The 17,427-nt window shown below is 45.5% G+C and overlaps 1 protein-coding gene across 1 annotated transcript in view; it reads left to right on the forward strand.

The window, feature by feature from the left end:
* Positions 1 to 10,686, forward strand: part of SLC6A1 (solute carrier family 6 member 1) — a 61,598-nt gene extending 50,912 nt beyond the window's left edge. Inside the window, exons 11-15 of the mRNA XM_065687006.1 lie at positions 1,828 to 1,959; positions 2,524 to 2,626; positions 3,852 to 3,952; positions 5,959 to 6,126; positions 8,259 to 10,686. Of these exons, the coding sequence (XP_065543078.1) occupies positions 1,828 to 1,959; positions 2,524 to 2,626; positions 3,852 to 3,952; positions 5,959 to 6,126; positions 8,259 to 8,363 (609 nt within the window). The 3' untranslated portion in view covers positions 8,364 to 10,686. The remainder of the gene's footprint in view (positions 1 to 1,827; positions 1,960 to 2,523; positions 2,627 to 3,851; positions 3,953 to 5,958; positions 6,127 to 8,258) is intronic.
* Positions 10,687 to 17,427: the final 6,741 nt, after the last annotated feature.

Consider the following 17,427-nt stretch of genomic DNA (forward strand, 5'->3'; position numbering starts at 1 on the left):
TGTTGGAAGCCTATAGAAAAAGTTTAATAAATTTCTTCTTTGAACTCTTCCTAGTTCAATCACAGTATTAAGAATACCTTTACGATGTTCATCAGTGTAGGAGACACTGGGATAAGCTCGACAAGATTCAGATGCCACAGAAGCGACTTCAGAACTTACCACATGGAGCAAAATGATGCAGCACACATTTCATTTTAAGCATATGAATGTCAGGAGCAAATTCAGCGGGCATTAGGCTCATTACTGAGGACATTCTGCATCTTAGTGTGTTCTGAAATCACTTTCCGGGGTAAGGATCAAGAGTTCCTTGGTCCAGGCCCTAACTGAGTTCTAGATGGTATCTGACAACTGAAGATGAGTGGGAGGGCACAACCTGGAGGTTTCACAAATCCAGATAAGCTGCTGTTCAGAGTCACTGTTTAGATTAAATGGAACAATGAAATAATTCAGTCATGCAATCATACAAAAAACACTTACTGCAAAATGAACAAAAACATCACGCAGCACAAGAGAAAGCAATTTACACACTCAAATGGACTATGTCCAACAAAACCTTCATTAATCAGTAATACTTTCAACCCAGAGAGCAGCTGTATTGTGAGCACCAGGAAAGCACTCTGTCTTATCTTGCACAGTGTTCTTGGAGGGCTCTGTCAGGGAAGTCCCTTCTGCTGCTGCAGTGTTCGGTGATCTGTGTATGACCCATCACAGGCAGAAGTGTTCAAACCATCTACAGCTGCCGCTACCAAACCAGCACCTCACAGTTGTTGGCACAGCCCTCAGAGCACAGGAAGAAACAGGGGCCTGGCTGGAATTCCTTAACTTTCAGCACAGAAAATCCATCATTGTCTATAAATCCACACTGACTTCAGCCTGTGAACCAAAATACACGAAGACCGAGAGGGCATTTCATCCTGCAACATGAAAGGGAGCCGAACATTTGTTTTCTGTTTCTTTGTTTTTCCATAAGCTTCAGGCTTGACATTCAAACCTATTGCTCGATTTGGGGGGAAACTACTGTGAAATTAATTGGGTCAAAAATATTCTTGAAAGACCTTGTCTCTAGGCAACTAACAGCCGAGGAAGGGAGCCTGATATTATTAAAGAGAATCTGTATCTCCAGGCTGTCATGCTTGCTTCATTTCTGTCTGTCAGTGAAACATTTCATACACTGTCATTTACAGCAACTGTAACTATTGGTTAAGTTCTGATTGCACTGCTGGAAATGAATAGAACTTTACCTACATCAGGGTTTCATCATTTGAGCCATCATAATGGTAACATTCCTTTTGAATATATACATGCAGAAAAGACCTGCAGCATGGCCATGCTCTGTGTGTGCAGGCGCCCGCCCTCAGCAGAAATCCCCTCTGGGGAATACAAAAATACCTGATTTATTACATGTGAGGATCAATCTTGCGTCTTCAAGCTTCACCCACTAATCCGATTACACTGTTCCTGTCTATTGCCTTTCATGTATGTGAGTAAATCACAGGAAGGAGAAGAGTAAGTTTGCAAAGGATCTAGGGGTCAAACCTTCAACTGTAGGTCTATCGTCTTCTACCACAACAACGAGCACTTTATGCTCATAAAGATCGTGCTGTAGTTCACAGTTAGGAATTCTGAGTATTTTTCTATCTGGAAATGTAACTGGAGATCTTTGTAGACAGAAACAAAGATATTCAGAATCAGTGCTCCCACTGAAGTGCATGTTCATTTATCATTTAATGACTGCAGCCTTATGCCAGTGATGAAAGCTCCTCCCCTAGATGTAATCCTGCGGCTGTAGTGCATTGCATTGTATTCTATTTGTGACTTTTCTTGCAGTTCTGCACTGTGGAAGGATTCATAACAGCTTTGGTGGATGAGTTTCCGAAGTTACTGCGGAATCGGAGAGAAATCTTCATTGCTCTTGTGTGCATTGTTTCCTATCTGATAGGGCTGTCCAACATCACTCAGGTATGTTCTGCAGAAGAAGGTTATCTTACCTCCAATGGACAGCATCTGTTTTATTTCTCCCATCCCCTCCTCCAACCAGGAATCATGTAAAAAAGTTAAAGTGGCAGGGATCTATCAATCATCAACACTATCTAAAGTCTTCAGGCAGTAACTTTGAAGTGTGAAATGCCTGAAGTCCATGGTTGCAGTTTGTCCTACTTCATGGTTTAGGTGCCAAGAAAATACACATCTCTCCAGTGTGCCTTACAGCGCAAGAAAGGGTCGCCAGGGATATTCTCCATTGCTGCCTCCCACCTACTGCACTGCAAACTACTTTGAGAGAAATAATTGAATTCTTGAACAAAAATGAGTGAAGTGGAATTAAACCAGTTAACTGAATTCTAGCCGTAATCTAATGTTTGTCAGTATTGAACTCAAGTGTCACAAGCTTTCAGCATGTTCACTTTCATATACATTGATACGTCCCCAACCTATTTGCCACTGGTAGTTTGTAGCTTGCATTTTAATCTGTCTTGAAACTGGAGCTCTTGCTACTTATTTTAACACTTCCTTCTTATGTTCTAGGGTGGAATCTATGTGTTTAAGCTTTTTGACTACTACTCTGCCAGTGGAATGAGTCTCTTGTTCCTTGTATTCTTTGAGTGCATCTCGATATCCTGGTGCTATGGTAAACAATGTTTATAATTTTTGCACATCATAAGGATAATTCATCTATTGATTTGTTCTCGTGTGTGTGTTGCCACGCTGAGGGTGGAACTGAGGGTGCCTTTGTTTCATATGCATGAAATTCCACTCAAAGTTGCCTTGTGGAAGGTCCTTCTGCCTCTTTAAAACACCCCATATATAAGCCTAGAAGTCATTAGGTACTAAGTTTTTCAGGAATACTAAATAGGTGACATCTCTCTCTTTTTTTCCCGTCCCCCTTCCTTGGAAAGCCTGGACATTCTGAGGTGTCAGCTACTGCTGTTCTTGACATAGTGACTTGGGTCTTTTGAGCTCTGTAATGTTCAGCTACCAGAAATGACTCAGTCACTCTAGGACCTTGTAGTGAGAGCCAAGCTCCTTCATCACTTGTATCTTCATAATTGCCCTAAAATATCCAGAAGTCTGGACTGGCAAGCTCTGGGTGCAAAGATTGATGAATAATGTATCACATTCTTGCCAGAGTATTTGTGCATTTGACCTTAGTTCTGTGTTAGCTCATCCAAGGACCTACTCCATGATTACTAAGGCACTTCAGTTTATACGACAAAACTGACTCAGAGCTAGATAAGTGAAGTCCTTCTGCTTAAGAGGCTGGAACAGCATTTTTTAGCTTAGAGATACCACATGTGAATCCAGCAAATACGAATGGAAAAATACACCAGCTAAATAATGAAGAAATCAAAGCTAAAAATAAAACCATCATTTATTTTTAGAAGATGCCGGAGTGCTGGTGGGTAACAGCAGCAGCAGAAGGGCCACTCCGATTTCATACACAGCTCTGGTGTATGTACAGCCACACGGGAAAGCTGCTTAGCACAAGGAGGGGTTTGTTTTATTTTTAATTGAATTGGTAAAATATCATTCTAAATCTCTTGTTCTAAGAAGACTTAGAGTTGAAATGAAACAAGTGTGTTTGCTGCATCTGACCTTCACATGTACGGACTTCCTCATGGGAAGAAGTTTGCTGGTCAGTAATTACGATGTGCTGGAATGAGAGCAAATGATTCTCAGTGCTTTCGAGCTGCACTTTTCTTTCCCATTCAGACCAGTGAAAAGTTATGTTGGGGTCTGTAGAGACCTTCCAAATACACCTCATCATTTATGAGAGTGCCTCTCAAAACCACTAAGCCGTCAACTGTCTCAGTTACCTGACATGTTTCTTTACTGTTTCTTACCTCTCTCTTTAGGTGTTAACAGATTTTACGACAACATCCAAGAGATGGTGGGATACAGACCCTGCATCTGGTGGAAACTCTGCTGGTCATTTTTCACTCCTATCATTGTGGCAGTAAGGAACCAACTTTTATTACATGATTCAAAGGATGTGAATAAGGTGGCCTGAGTACTACAGTGCGGTCATTCCCATCCCCACAGGTTCAGATTAGCTCTGACCTCATTCCCTTTTGAAGGGTTTGAGCAATTCCACTGAAGGCAATTGGCAAAACCCAGTGTCACTAAAGGAAACCTGTGCCCTAAGACAAGAAGCCTGTGCAATTGCAAGACTTGTATTAGTCCCCCGGAAATGGTAACGAGTCAAGAGTTTGATTGGTAGAGATAGAAGAATGTAACAAACAAACATGGCCTATTTCTCGTATTCTTAGACAAAATTTAGCAATCTCTCTGAAGTCTGAATTTTCCATCTGCACAAAAATGCCCACACTTTGTAAACTGGATTCCTCCACAGGCACTATTGTGGTAACAGACTGGGGTTATGCACTGATGTTCTTCTCTCATGGGATTCAGCTCAAACAACGTTGCTACTGGGTTTTCCGGCAAACCTTGCAAGGATTTCGTGCACTGGAAACAACAGTACAGGCTCTTCCTGATTCCAGTCTTTGTCCAGTTAAGCCCATACAGTACATTTTGAAATAATCAGTTTACTACACATAATTTTAATGCAGTACTGAAAACCTGTAATCAGGTAGTCACTATTGCCCACAACACAATGCTTCCCACTCACTGACATGTCTCTGGTAGCCCCATGTAATAGCCATAGCAAAGCAAACAAAAGCGAGGCACAGAAATGAGTTTATACAGAGGGCTCCTTGATTCATCTCTACCCAGGTGAAGGCAGCTTTCATGGTTCTGAAAACTAGCATTCAGGAAGGCAAAAACCTGCATTCTGTTGATTTTAGATGATTTTTTATTTTATCAAAGACGGCTGTGCAGAACAGCAGGCAGACGACCAACACTGTGTGTAAAAACTTACCACATCTCTTCTGTCTTTTAAAGACTGCAACAGAATTTGGTGTCCAGTGTAGTGATGTGCCAGTAAAATCCACCTCTCTGCATTCTCCTCTATGGGAATGGGTTCTGCACAATGCCTGAACCTGGGATCAGAATGAGCTTCCTCTTTCGCTGGTTCAGCTCGGCAGGTTTCCCTGACGGAACGGGCCAGGATAGGAGCCTTGCTTGGGAACTTAGAGTTAAAAATACCATGTTTGCAGGTCATCTGTGTGAAACCAACACAAACACAACCCACGGGTGCTGCTCAGTGGTGCAGTGTACATGGGTGTGCAGTGTTATTCCCCAGGACCCCATCTTTCCCAATAGCCCCCTTCCCTCTGATTTTGTGCAGGTGATCTGAAGACTCTACTAGTACCAGTGGATTCCCCCTACCAGCGTACCTGGATAATCTGAGATGCAGGTTATGTATGTGAAAATAGAGTTGTTAACTTAAAACATGAAGATTAATTCTGTTAAGACGCTTCCTGGGAAAACTGTCCCCTCATTGCTGAACAATTCAGAGTGCTTTTTGAGTTGCACAGGCTAGGATCTGTTACACAAACAAACCTGCAAGCACTTACTGAACCGCAGGTTCCATTCCAACTGCCCTTGTTTTCCAGTATGAGTTGGTTCAGAGGATCTGAGCATTATCAAAGCCTCTGCGCCAAGCACTCTTAGGTGTTGATATTAGAGACATGAATGCAGAGCCAGGCTTGAAAGAGCCTCCAGGAGTGCATTGCTGGCCAGTACAGTAGAGCTGTACTGATACCATTATTCCAGTAAGAAAGTTATTTGAAACGGACAAACAGTTCCATCCCGTGTACACGTTCCCAGACTCAAGGTTAACTGAGCAGGGAAGTGGTCAGTGCAGAGGACTGATGTTTGCCTATTTTCTGCAACCTCCACTTGGAAGAGTGACCTGCAGGCCCCACCTACAAGCCAGTGCCCAGCGACCATCACCAGGGATCAGAGGATCCTTGCCTCAATGGAAAAGTCAATCCAGAAAAACTCTTGAACAGAACACTGTGGAAATCTCATCCAAATCTTCTTTTCCACTGTATTTTGCAGGGAGTCTTTCTCTTCAGTGCTGTCCAAATGACTCCACTCACAATGGGAAGTTACGTTTTCCCAAAATGGGGCCAAGGGGTTGGCTGGTTCATGGCTTTGTCTTCCATGGTGCTGATCCCAGGCTATATGGCATACATGTTTCTAACCCTGAAAGGCTCCTTAAAACAGGTAAGTCTCTTTTTTTCCTGACTGCATGATTTCACCTGGCAAGACCTGTGCACACTGACCAGAGGTTGCTGGGCAGGTCTTTCCTACTATTTCCTGTGGGCTCATTTGCTTAGCCCAGTTAAATTTACATTGAGCTGAGAAACATAAAACCAAGGACCAAACAGACCAAAGACAAGGCAGTGTCTGTACCATCTGTTGTTAAACACAACTCGTAGCATCAAGTGTCCTTATCTTTGGGCTTTGAGAGTTCCAGATGCTTTGCAACCCAGCTCCTTACACCCAGAAACCAAAGCAGCAGTTTACCAAGTATGTAAATTTGTCCTTACTAATACAAGCCACGCTGTCATGTGTCAAGGCAGGTGATGCTTTAAGGAATTGGAATCAAGCTGAAAAGTGGACTAAACCCACATAACTCACATTTCCATGAGTCTGCTCACAGTGATCCTAATTAGCATCTCCCTGCAATGTGTTGTAAGTTACACCTGGTTTAAGTTACACCCCCCGCGTTGCTCTGCTGCAACTCAGAGGAAGTACATATAAAATCTCAGGAGCCTATTTTATGACTACGCTGTCCTTCTCTTTAGTCTTTATTTGAGGGATTTCTGTGAACAGTTATTTCTGAAGAGCACTAGAGACCTTCTTCCACGGCACTGTGCTTTTAGCCTCTCCCGGATTCCTTATTCCATCTGTAAAAAGGAGACAACACTTCCCACGTAAGAGATGCGTAGTATGGCTTAAATCTGTTTTGGAGTCCTTGGAGAAATGCTGCTCAAGGAATGTGAGCTGGTCACACTGCCCAGAGCCCGCACACTGCCCAGTAACCACTTTGGTTTCTTTAAGCTCGGTGCATCCTCAGTTTTCCCTCTCAGCCAAAAATCTCTCTGAAACAGGCCCTTTTCCAGCACAAGGGTTGAAACGCGCATCCCTGTCCTCTGTGGCTGTGGGAACCAAAGATTGTCAGACTGAATCTGTCACAGTTTCTGGAACATTCTGAAGTCAGCTGACAGAGCCCTCTTTGCAAAGGGACAGGTGATCCTAAGCAGAATTGACGAGCAATGCTCAGACCTTGAGCCAAATGTTTGTCTTCAGCAGATTTTAAAAGACTCGGTGTCTTTTTCTTTCCCCTGCTTGTCCTCAGCCCCTGCACTTTGAGCAGCTTTCCTTTAGTTTGATGGAAACATTTACATGCAAACAGAATTGCTGCCCTAAGATACAGCTGCTTCTTGGGCAGAGCTGTGCAAGACCACAGTAAAAATTCCTCATCTCAGTCTTGCTGTGGGTTAAGGTCTCATTTTTGAAGCACTGAGAAATGATCATTAGATAACAGAAGGAACCTACAACATGATGATAAAAGCTGGGCTCTAGATACAAGTGTAAGCTAGGCAGGTACTCTTCCTGAGTGGAGAGCACAAAAGGACTAGGAAAGACAGAACCAAGTAAAGCAATCTTAACTGCAAGTCTACTTCACTTGTATCCTTGGAGGTAACTCCCAGAACCTGCTGCCAACACTCTCTAGTCCCCTCTGCTCCCTGGGGCGGTCACCATCACGTCTGCAGTCCAGCTTTGAGTCCCTGCTGCAGCCTCTGTGCTGTGCCTGCAGCTCATTGTGGTCCCTCCTCTGTCCCACATGGCCTCTCCTTGATTCTGTTCCCCAGGCATGCTCAGCTGGGAGTGCCAGGGGCATAGACTGCTTTGCAGGTGGTCTCCAAACTCACTGTCATGTCCAGAACATAGCTAAGACTGGTTCTAGTACCTGTGGCTCACTGCCTTTTTGGTCCCTTGGGAGAGACAGTTTTTTCGTTCTCATAGAATCACAGAATGGGTTGGGTTGGAAAGGACCTTAAGATCACCCAGTTCCAACTCCCTGCCATGGGCAGGGACACCTCACACTAGACCACGTCACCCAAGGCTCTGTCCAGCCTGGCCTTGAACACTGCCAGAGATGGAGCATTCACAACTTCTCTGGGCAACCTTTTCCAGCGCCTCACCACCCTCACAACAAAGAACTTCTCCCTTATATCTATCTTGAAATTAGCTCTAATTCCTGGGCAGAAGTGGTTCGGGTTGCCCTTAAAAACCAACCACCCAAACCCCTTAGTTTTTTGCCTGCCTCACGTTTATTGTTCTTTCAGCGCATCCAAGTGATGATTCAGCCAAGTGAAGACATCACTCACCCTGAAAACGGGCCAGACCAGGCCCAGCAGAGCAACTCTGCAAACAAAGAAGCCTACATCTAAACTTCTCTATTGTCGAAGCACCAAGACAACTCCAGAACAACAAAAAATATGGTTGAATATGACCACAAATTCATGTCCGAGAATATAATTACCTACCTCTAGTGGCAAAAAAAAAGAAAAAAAAAAAGAAAAAAAAAGACAAAAGGTCATCTCCACCACAAGGGAATAGCCATGGGCATGATCCACCACTGCGCGAGCTCACACGTTGAGTGTTCTGTGTTCTCTGGCAACCCATAGACTGTTAATGTTTTTATCCTTTCACAATAATAGTTGCATATCTTGGAATTTGTAAATTGATGTGCCAAGACCTTTTTAATCTACCTTTTAGCAGGACTATTTGAAGTTTCGTGCTGCTGATTTTTAGTAGTTTATCACTATTTCTTACCGCTCAATCCCAAGACTGTTATTTCTGACTTTACAGGAGTAAAAATTCAGTTTGGAGTTGTTTTGTACAAAAGAATGAAGTATTTTGTAAACAAGTGATTTCCAGTGAAAGTCTGCCCTTAAACTTGGTTCCAGTCGAGGCCATTTGAAGGGGAAGAGTCTTCCTTCAGTTAACAGCAGACACATTCCTCTATACACATTCCTTTATGCACTTTCCTAGTGCAGTTGAGTCCCGTGGCTGTTTGGCCGCCCAGCACAACACTGCTCTAAGTGCTACCTGCACTTGTTCTTTCAGGATACCTTTCGAGTAAGATTAGAAATGTCTTTTAAAATCCATATACCGTTTCTGATGAAAAAGAGCGTGTCTTTGTGAATCGATGCGACACAAGCCGCAGATGCTAGAGGCAAAAATATGTCTTTTATAGCAATATCAGAAATAATATCCAAGAGCTCTTAAAGATTCCCAGGAGTAAAAGAAATCCCAAGTACTTGCAACTCGAGCTCAGAGTACTTGAGTCTCTATCATGCTGTTACGATTCTACTATTATTGCATTGCCACCAAAATAGAAACCAAACCAATGGCCTCAAGAGTGAAGCTCGTCCTTGCAGCTCTAACGTAGGGCTTGATCCACAACTGGTCTTTTGAACCTGTTCAAGGACTTTAACAGTTTCTAATAAGCAAATTATGAGATATGGCTCGATAGCACTTTGAAAACAGTTCTATTTTTATTTACCTTTTATTTGTGGTGATGAAGGTGTGAGGGAAGTTGGTTCCATGCTACAAGAGTCTGCAGCGTGGGCTCGGTTGGCATTTGCCACACAGGGAGAAGGGCCTTGGGGTGCTCCCAGTGAATCCCTGTGTGTTAAACGCCACGGCCAGCCCCGTGTGGTGTTTCTCGTTTGGCAGCTATATGACAGACACAACGGATTCTGGAAACTGCAGTAGTTGGTGTTTGATTGTAAATGACTGTGACAGAACTGTGCAATGAAACATGCTTTTCAGCAGATTTTTGTGCAACGTACAATGTTAGATAGCACAATTTATGTAGAACTACTACGTGAAAAACATGTTAACTGTGAATGTTGGGTTTTTCGTTGTTTTTGTCTGAAGGTGACAACCATATTCTTGCAATAAGGTATTATTCTCAGAATGTCAAGCACATCATTGTAGAAATACTATATATATATAATACACATGTATTTCAAACGGCATCATAAAATCTCCGAGTATGTTTGGTAGATTCTAAACTCTTTCATACATAGATCAACTGTAAAATACGATGAGACCTAAGCTACATCCTAAACAGCTATAGCTGAAATGCAAAAGTCCTGTAAGTCTTTGGGATTTAGAGGAAACCTGTCCATCCCACACCAACATCCCAGATGATCCATACGCATCCTAATTGTGACTTCCATTAGACTAAGGATAAAAACTCCAACTTCCTCTTTCTTGTTTAATGTAACCAAGTCCCATGTTGTTCTAAGACAAATGCAGTATTTAATGTTTGATTGTAAACAATTATGACCGATGTTTGACAGACCTGCTCTTTAGCAAAAAGCTGTACAAACGTATCATATAGCACAAACTAGTGTGGTAGAACTACTGTGTGTAAACTGTGAATAGCTGTATCTTTTTTGTAGTACTTGCCCTGAAAGAAAAGATTATTGTATGATCATGTAAGCTTTTTGCAATAAGGAAATATCTGAACACCAAGCAAATCTATCTCTATATAAAAATATATATGTAATATATACATATTCAAAAACTATATACAGAGCCTGTTTAAAAGAGTACAGTATTATTTAGTAAATTGCAACCTGTTCTATGGACCAAATGTAAAATATTTATAAATTAAGATGCATTTTAAATGTCTATAAACGGTGTCATAATTAAAGCACGATTGTTATGTAAGTTTCCAAGAGTTTAGAGGACAAAGAATAAAGGTTATATTATACATTAAATGCTGAATTTTGTGGTGTTTCATTGGGCAGAGCCAAGGTATGGCATCCTCTGTTTCATGCATTTATATAGAAGTACATCTATTTATATAAATTTATACATTTAGACATATGCATATATGAATCCATACTATTTCTGTAGTTAGTACCTGCACTCCTTGTACAGAAGCTGCAGAGGCGGCAGTTACAGCTCTGCCTGCATCCTGCTGCGTGAGCACTCCTGCAGGGCAACGCAGAGCAGGGCCTCGAGCAGCCCTAGGGAACAACGTGGATTTGGAACGCTCTTGGGGTAGGTTTCTGGGCATACTTTGTGGTACGGCAGCGTCCAAAGCCACTGGTTTTGAAGCTGTTACTGAGGAGCTGAAGCCAGTGGACTCACGAAACAGAGGCCTGATAGTAAATGGACAGATTATACGCTTATAAAGGTCATTGCTCTCTGTATCAGCTGCCACTACAGAGTGAGAAGATGTCGAGCGAGTTGCACAGCAGTCAGCCTTACATCTGCGCTGTGCAGTGCCGCTGAGGAGCCGGGTGCTCCTGTGCTCTGAATTCCGTTATCGAACGACAGAACTGGAGCAGGACATCATGCTGGGGAAGAACTGACGCCATCCAGGGAACTTGGTTAGAATTGAAAATGCTCCTGATAGAAGAGTCTAAAATCATAGACTTCAAAATGCTGACCTTAGAACAGAGCACTCCAGTGTACAGGAGAGGTCAGATCCTGCTGCTGCTTATCCAACAGGCTGGGGAGGAAGGGCAGCAGCACGTAGGGATCCCAGACTGTCCTGGAAATGGAGGAAGGAGAGACTTTGATGCTGTCGAAATACAGAGGAACATTTAAACCATCTTTAATGTTTAGTTCATGGACATTGTGGTTTGTATTCATGTCCTGCCGCTTTCACGCTATACTGGAAGACAGCGGAAGAGAGCCCAGTGCCTAAAGGGGGCAAGAAGAAACCTGGAGAGGGGCTCTTGACGAGGGGCTTTTGACAAGGGCCTGTAGGGACAGCCCAAGGGGAATGGCTTGAACCTGCCCGAGGGGAGACTGAGCTGAGCTCTTAGGCAGAAGCTCTTCCCTGTGAGGGTGCTGAGGCGCTGGCACAGGGTGCCCAGAGAAGCTGTGGCTGCCCCATCCCTGGCAGTGCTCAAGGGCAGGTTGGACACAGGGGCTTGGAGCAAGCTGCTCCAGTGGAAGGGGTCCCTGCCCGTGGCAGGGGTTGGGACGGGGTGGGCTTTAAGGTCCCTTCCAACCCAAACCAGGCTGGGATTCCATGAGCACTGCAGCAGCACGAGGCAGCCCCAGTTGGGTGCTGGTGCCAGGCAGTTGGCGCAGCACGAGGGGTCCCGCTCAGCTGAGGAGAAGGGCCGCTGTTGAAGGATATTGCGTTAGTGCTGTGATATTTCCGTGTGCTCCTGGAGGAATTTTCCCTTGCTGTGCTGCAGAAATCCCAGCAGCGATTCAACAAGAAAAATGCAAATAAGGTCACTTCTTCCCTGCGGGGCTGCAGGATGCCCTGCGAGAAAGCCACGTCCTTGCTCGTCAGGGGTATTAGTTCAGCTACATGTGCTTTTATTCTAAAATAACACTGTGTTGCTTTGGGGTTTTTTGTTTGTTTTAAGCCTGATTATTATTTGTTCTGCTCAGGCCACGGAGGCATCACAATTAACTGTTAGAATGACTCCCACTGCTGGCTGGTTCCCGGCACGCTGGGTCATCCCCAGAGGCATGGCTATGCGTTCCAGGGCAGACGGGCTCATGCTCAGCACAGGCTGGAAGTAAGCATGGAGTAGCATCTCCTTCCTGCCAGCACCCCTCCTTGGCCACAACCTCATCTGGCAGCTGCCATTGCACGCAGCGGGGAACAGCAGCAATGGGTTGCGCTGAAACATTTGGACATTCACGTCTTGGTCCTTTCCAGCTCAGGCCAGACTCCCAGTGCAGAGGAGTCTCGAATCCGGTGCATAGCTGCCTACAGAGGAACACGCGCAGGCAGCGTGGGGAGGAAAGCAGTGCCACAAAAGCCTCATTTCCCAGGAATCCAAACTGACCAACTCCAAGTGAGCATGAGCTGCAGCGGCTGCCAACCCGCTGTAGCTGCTGCGCTTACCTTAGTGTGGGTGGGTGCCACACTACCATGAATCAACCAGTTTCACCCCTCACTCATCAGAGCGAGAAGGCAGGCACCAGGTTTTACAACCTAAAGGCTTAAGAGCTTGAAGAGCTTAAATAAAACTGATGAGACCGAGGCCGAGGGAGGGGGTTACCCATATTACCATGTTTCCTGCATCTTCTTCCAGGCTAAAGCTTCCGTAGTTCCTCTCTTCTTCCTATGAAGTCAAACAAAAGAAAAGGGTCAGAGCAGAAGGGGAATTACATGGGGTAAAGTGAGACATGATATTAGTCCTGCCACAGAGCTCAGGCTTCTTACGAAGCTGATGTGAGTACTGCCACTTGTCAGCCCTGCCTCTACAAGCTGAGGCGAGGCAATAATTCTGCCACTCTTTTCCTGCTGACAGTGCTGGGCAATGAGCAATTATTCCCCTCTGTTAGCACAGGAATCCAACTGATTTTTAGGGCTACGGAGCTGCATCGGTGCCTTGTGCAATATTCTGAGCAAACACGTGGCATTCAGTGAACAGCTCAAGCTGACCCCTGTGCACATGAAGAGGCACAGTTGTGAGCATGTGCTCACACGTACGAGCGCACACACACACACACGAGCACACAACCATGCAAGCACACACACACACTCTTAATTTACCAATGCATTCATTCAAGATACCCTATTTTAAAGTTCATGAGTTGATGGGGGCACCTTGACACTATTTTGCAACTGAAGAGCTGACTATTGCTTCCCCCAGGCTTGCAAATGGTCTCGCATTAAAATCAGTGGCAAATATTCCGTTATTTCTGAATATCACACAGGCTGGAGCAACCCTGTGAGCTACTTGTGCGTCATAAGTACACGATGGTGCTAAATGTGCCCAACACCGCCGAAAAGAGCAGGACAGGATGGCTCAGGCATTATCACGAGGGCAAAACCTGCTGCGTTTTGCCAGCAGTGGTGCTTTAGTCATGTCGGCATGGCTGCTTTACATGTCTTGGGATATAAATAGCTGGAAAGTGTTTATAAACACTTCGAAGTAACAGGGGGAACGGAAATAGCCAGAATGTGCACGTCACGTTTTCGCCTGGACCCTCTTCTACACTTTACCAACCTGGACACCCACTTAGTGATGGGAGGGCAGTGAAGACGACTGGAACACATCACTGTCCTTTTACCTCCAGTCAGTGCTCGTTATTCTAAAGCAACCTGGGAACACCTAAACAAGTTTAACATGAAGAGAAGGATAAGAAAGAGGCGAGTTTTCATCTACTAAATGGTTTTCCAGACATCCCTGGCAATACCATGTGCAAACACACTTTAACAGCCCGGCCCTCCCTGCAGGTAAGTACCCATTGCTCTCCCCACAGACACAGTCACAGAATCACAGAATCACAGAATCCCAAGGGTTGGAAGGGACCTAAAAAGATCATCTAGTCCAACCCCCCTGCAAGAGCAGGGTAACCTACAGTACATCACACAGGAACTTGTCCAGGCGGGCCTTGAATATCTCCAGTGTAGGAGACTCCACAACCCCCCTGGGCAACCTGTTCCAGTGCTCTGTCACTCTTACAGTAAAGAAGTTCTTCCTGATGTTAACGTGGAACTTCCTATGCTCCAGTTTACACCCATTGCCCCTTGTCCTATCACTGGATATCACTGAAAAAAGCCTAGCTCCATCATCCTGACACCTACCCTTTACATATTTGTAAACATTGATGAGGTCACCCCTCAGTCTCCTCTTCTCCAAGCTAAAGAGACCCAGCTCCCTCAGCCTCTCCTCATAAGGGAGATGTTCCACTCCCTTAATCATCTTTGTGGCTCTGCGCTGGACTCCTTCAAGCAATTCCCTGTCCTTCTTGAATTGAGGGGCCCAGAACTGGACACAATATTCCAGATGCGGCCTCACCAAGGCTGAGTAGAGGGGGAGGAGAACCTCTCTTGACCTACTAACCACTCCCTTTCTAATGCACCCTAAGATGCCATTTGCCTTCTTGGCCACAAGAGCACATTGCTGGCTCATGGTCATCCTCCTATCCACCAGGACCCCCAGGTCCCTTTCCCCTTCGCTACTTTCCAGCAGGTCACCCCCCAACCTGTACTGGTACATGGGGTTGTTCTTCCCCAGATGCAAGACTCTACACTTGCCCTTGTTAAATTTCATCAAGTTTCTCCCCGCCCAACTCTCCAGCCTGTCCAGGTCTCGCTGAATGGCAGCACAGTCCTCTGGTGTGTCAGCCACTCCTCCCAGTTTTGTGTCATCAGCGAACTTGCTGAGGGTGCACTCAGTTCCCTCATCCAGGTCATTGATGAAAATATTAAACAGCACCGCTCCCAGCACCGACCCCTGAGGAACTCCACTAGTCACAGACCTCCAGCTAGATTCTGCGCCATTGACCACAACTCTCTGCCTTCTTCCTTTCAACCAGTTCTCGATCCACCTCACTACTTGATCGTCAAGCCCACACTTCCTTAGCTTATCTATGAGGATGCTGTGGGAGACAGTATCAAATGCCTTACTGAAATCAAGAAAAACTACATCTACCGCTCTACCATCATCCCTCCACCTAGTCACTTCCTCATAGAAGGCTATAAGGTTGGTCATACATGACTTCCCCCTCATAAAACCATGTTGGCTGTTCTTAATGACCCCCTCATCCTTGATATGCCTAGTGATGGAGTCAAGAATAAGTTGTTCCATCACCTTTCCAGGGATGGAGGTAAGGCTGACCGGTCTATAATTACCCGGGTCCTCCTTCTTGCCCTTCTTATAGACTGCTGTGACCTTTGCCATCCGCCAATCCTCAGGCACCTCGCCCGTTTCCCACGACTTACCAAAGATGATGGAAAGTGGCCTAGCAATGACCTCCGCCAGCTCCCTCAGCACCCGTGGGTGCATTCCATCCGGACCCATCGATTTACAGATGTCCAGATTGCATAGCTGATCCCTAACCCAATCCTCATCTACCAAAGCAAACTCCTCCTTTGTCCTGACTCCTTCTGGGGCTATAGAAATCCGGGGCCCTCGGGGAGAGTCTGCAGGAGTAAAGACAGAGGCAAAGAAGGCATTCAGCACCTCTGCCTTCTTTATATCCTCTGTCTCCAGGGTACCCACTTCGTTCAGCAGTGGGCCTATATTGCCTCTTGTGTTAGTTTTATTTGCTATGTATTTGAAGAAGCCCTTTCTATTGTCTTTAACCCGACTAGCAAGATTGAGTTCCAAGGAGGCCTTAGCTGTCCTAATTGCCTCCCTACATCCTCTAACAACTGTCCTATATTCCTCCCAAGCGGCCAGCCCCTCCTTCCATAATCCATAGATTCTCCTTTTCCACTTGAGTTTGCCCAGCAGCTCCTTGTTTAACCACGCCGGTCTCCTAGATCCCTTACTTGACTTCCTACTTATTGGGACGCTCCGATCCTGAGCTTGGAAGAAGCGGTCCTTGAATGCTAACCAACTATCTTGAGCCCCTTTACCGCCTAGTACACTTTCCCATGAGACTTCCCTTAGCAGTTGACTGAAGAGGCCAAAGTTGGCCCTTCGGAAGTCCAGAACTGTGGCTTTGCTAGGTATTCTATTCCTCCCACACAGGATCCTAAACTCCACCATCTCATGGTCACTGCAGCCAAGGCTGCCATTGACCGTCACCACTTCGACCAAACCCTCCTTGTTGGCGAGTACTAAATCTAGCAGCGCTGCTCCCCTAGTTGGTACGTCCACCATTTGCATTAAGAAATTATCATCAATGCACTCGAGGAACCTCCTAGACTGTGAATGACTGGCTGTGTGAGTCTTCCAGCAAATATCGGGGTAATTAAAGTCCCCCACGACGACTAAGGCATGTAGTCGCGAGGCTACTTCCAGTTGCCTGTAGAAAGCCTCATCAACTCCTTCGTCCTGATCAGGAGGTCTGTAATAGACCCCCACAACTGTATCACCCGTGCCAGTCAGCCCCTTGATTCGTACCCACAGACATTCCACTTGCTCCTCATCCGACCCCGGACAGAACTCAATACATTCTAGTTGCTCTCTCACGTAAAGAGCCACTCCACCACCTCGCTTTGCTGACCTATCTTTCCTAAAAAGGACATAGCCATCCATGACCACATTCCAGTCATGTGAACTGTCCCACCATGTCTCTGTAATCGCCACTAGATCATAACCTTTAGCCCGCACACAGACTTCTAACTCCTCCTGTTTATTCCCCATGCTGCGTGCATTGGTGTACAGACATTTCAGGGAGCCAGTCCTAGTACCCTTTTTCCCCTGCGGGACAGGGTCTAAAAAGCTATCCTTTCCCACAAGTGAAACAAGAGATTGATAGTCCTCCTTAGCCCGCCATCCTTCAATCCCTAGCATGTTCCTCTTGGGCTTGTCCCCAACAGGCCCTGTTAAATCCCCTCCCCCCTTCATAACTAGTTTAAAGCCCTGTCAATAAGCCCTGCTAACTCCTGCCCCAAAACCCTTTTTCTTCTCTGGGACTGGTGTATCCCGCCTGTCACCAGCAAACCAGGTGTCCCATACAGCAGCCCGTGACTGAAAAACCCAAACCCCTGCCTTTGGCACCAGTCACGTAGCCATACATTAACATTAACTACAGCCAGTACAGCTGGTAGGT

The sequence above is a fragment of the Lathamus discolor genome, chromosome 7, assembly GCF_037157495.1.
Source record: "Lathamus discolor isolate bLatDis1 chromosome 7, bLatDis1.hap1, whole genome shotgun sequence".
In the NCBI taxonomy this organism is placed as follows: Eukaryota; Metazoa; Chordata; class Aves; order Psittaciformes; family Psittacidae; genus Lathamus; species Lathamus discolor.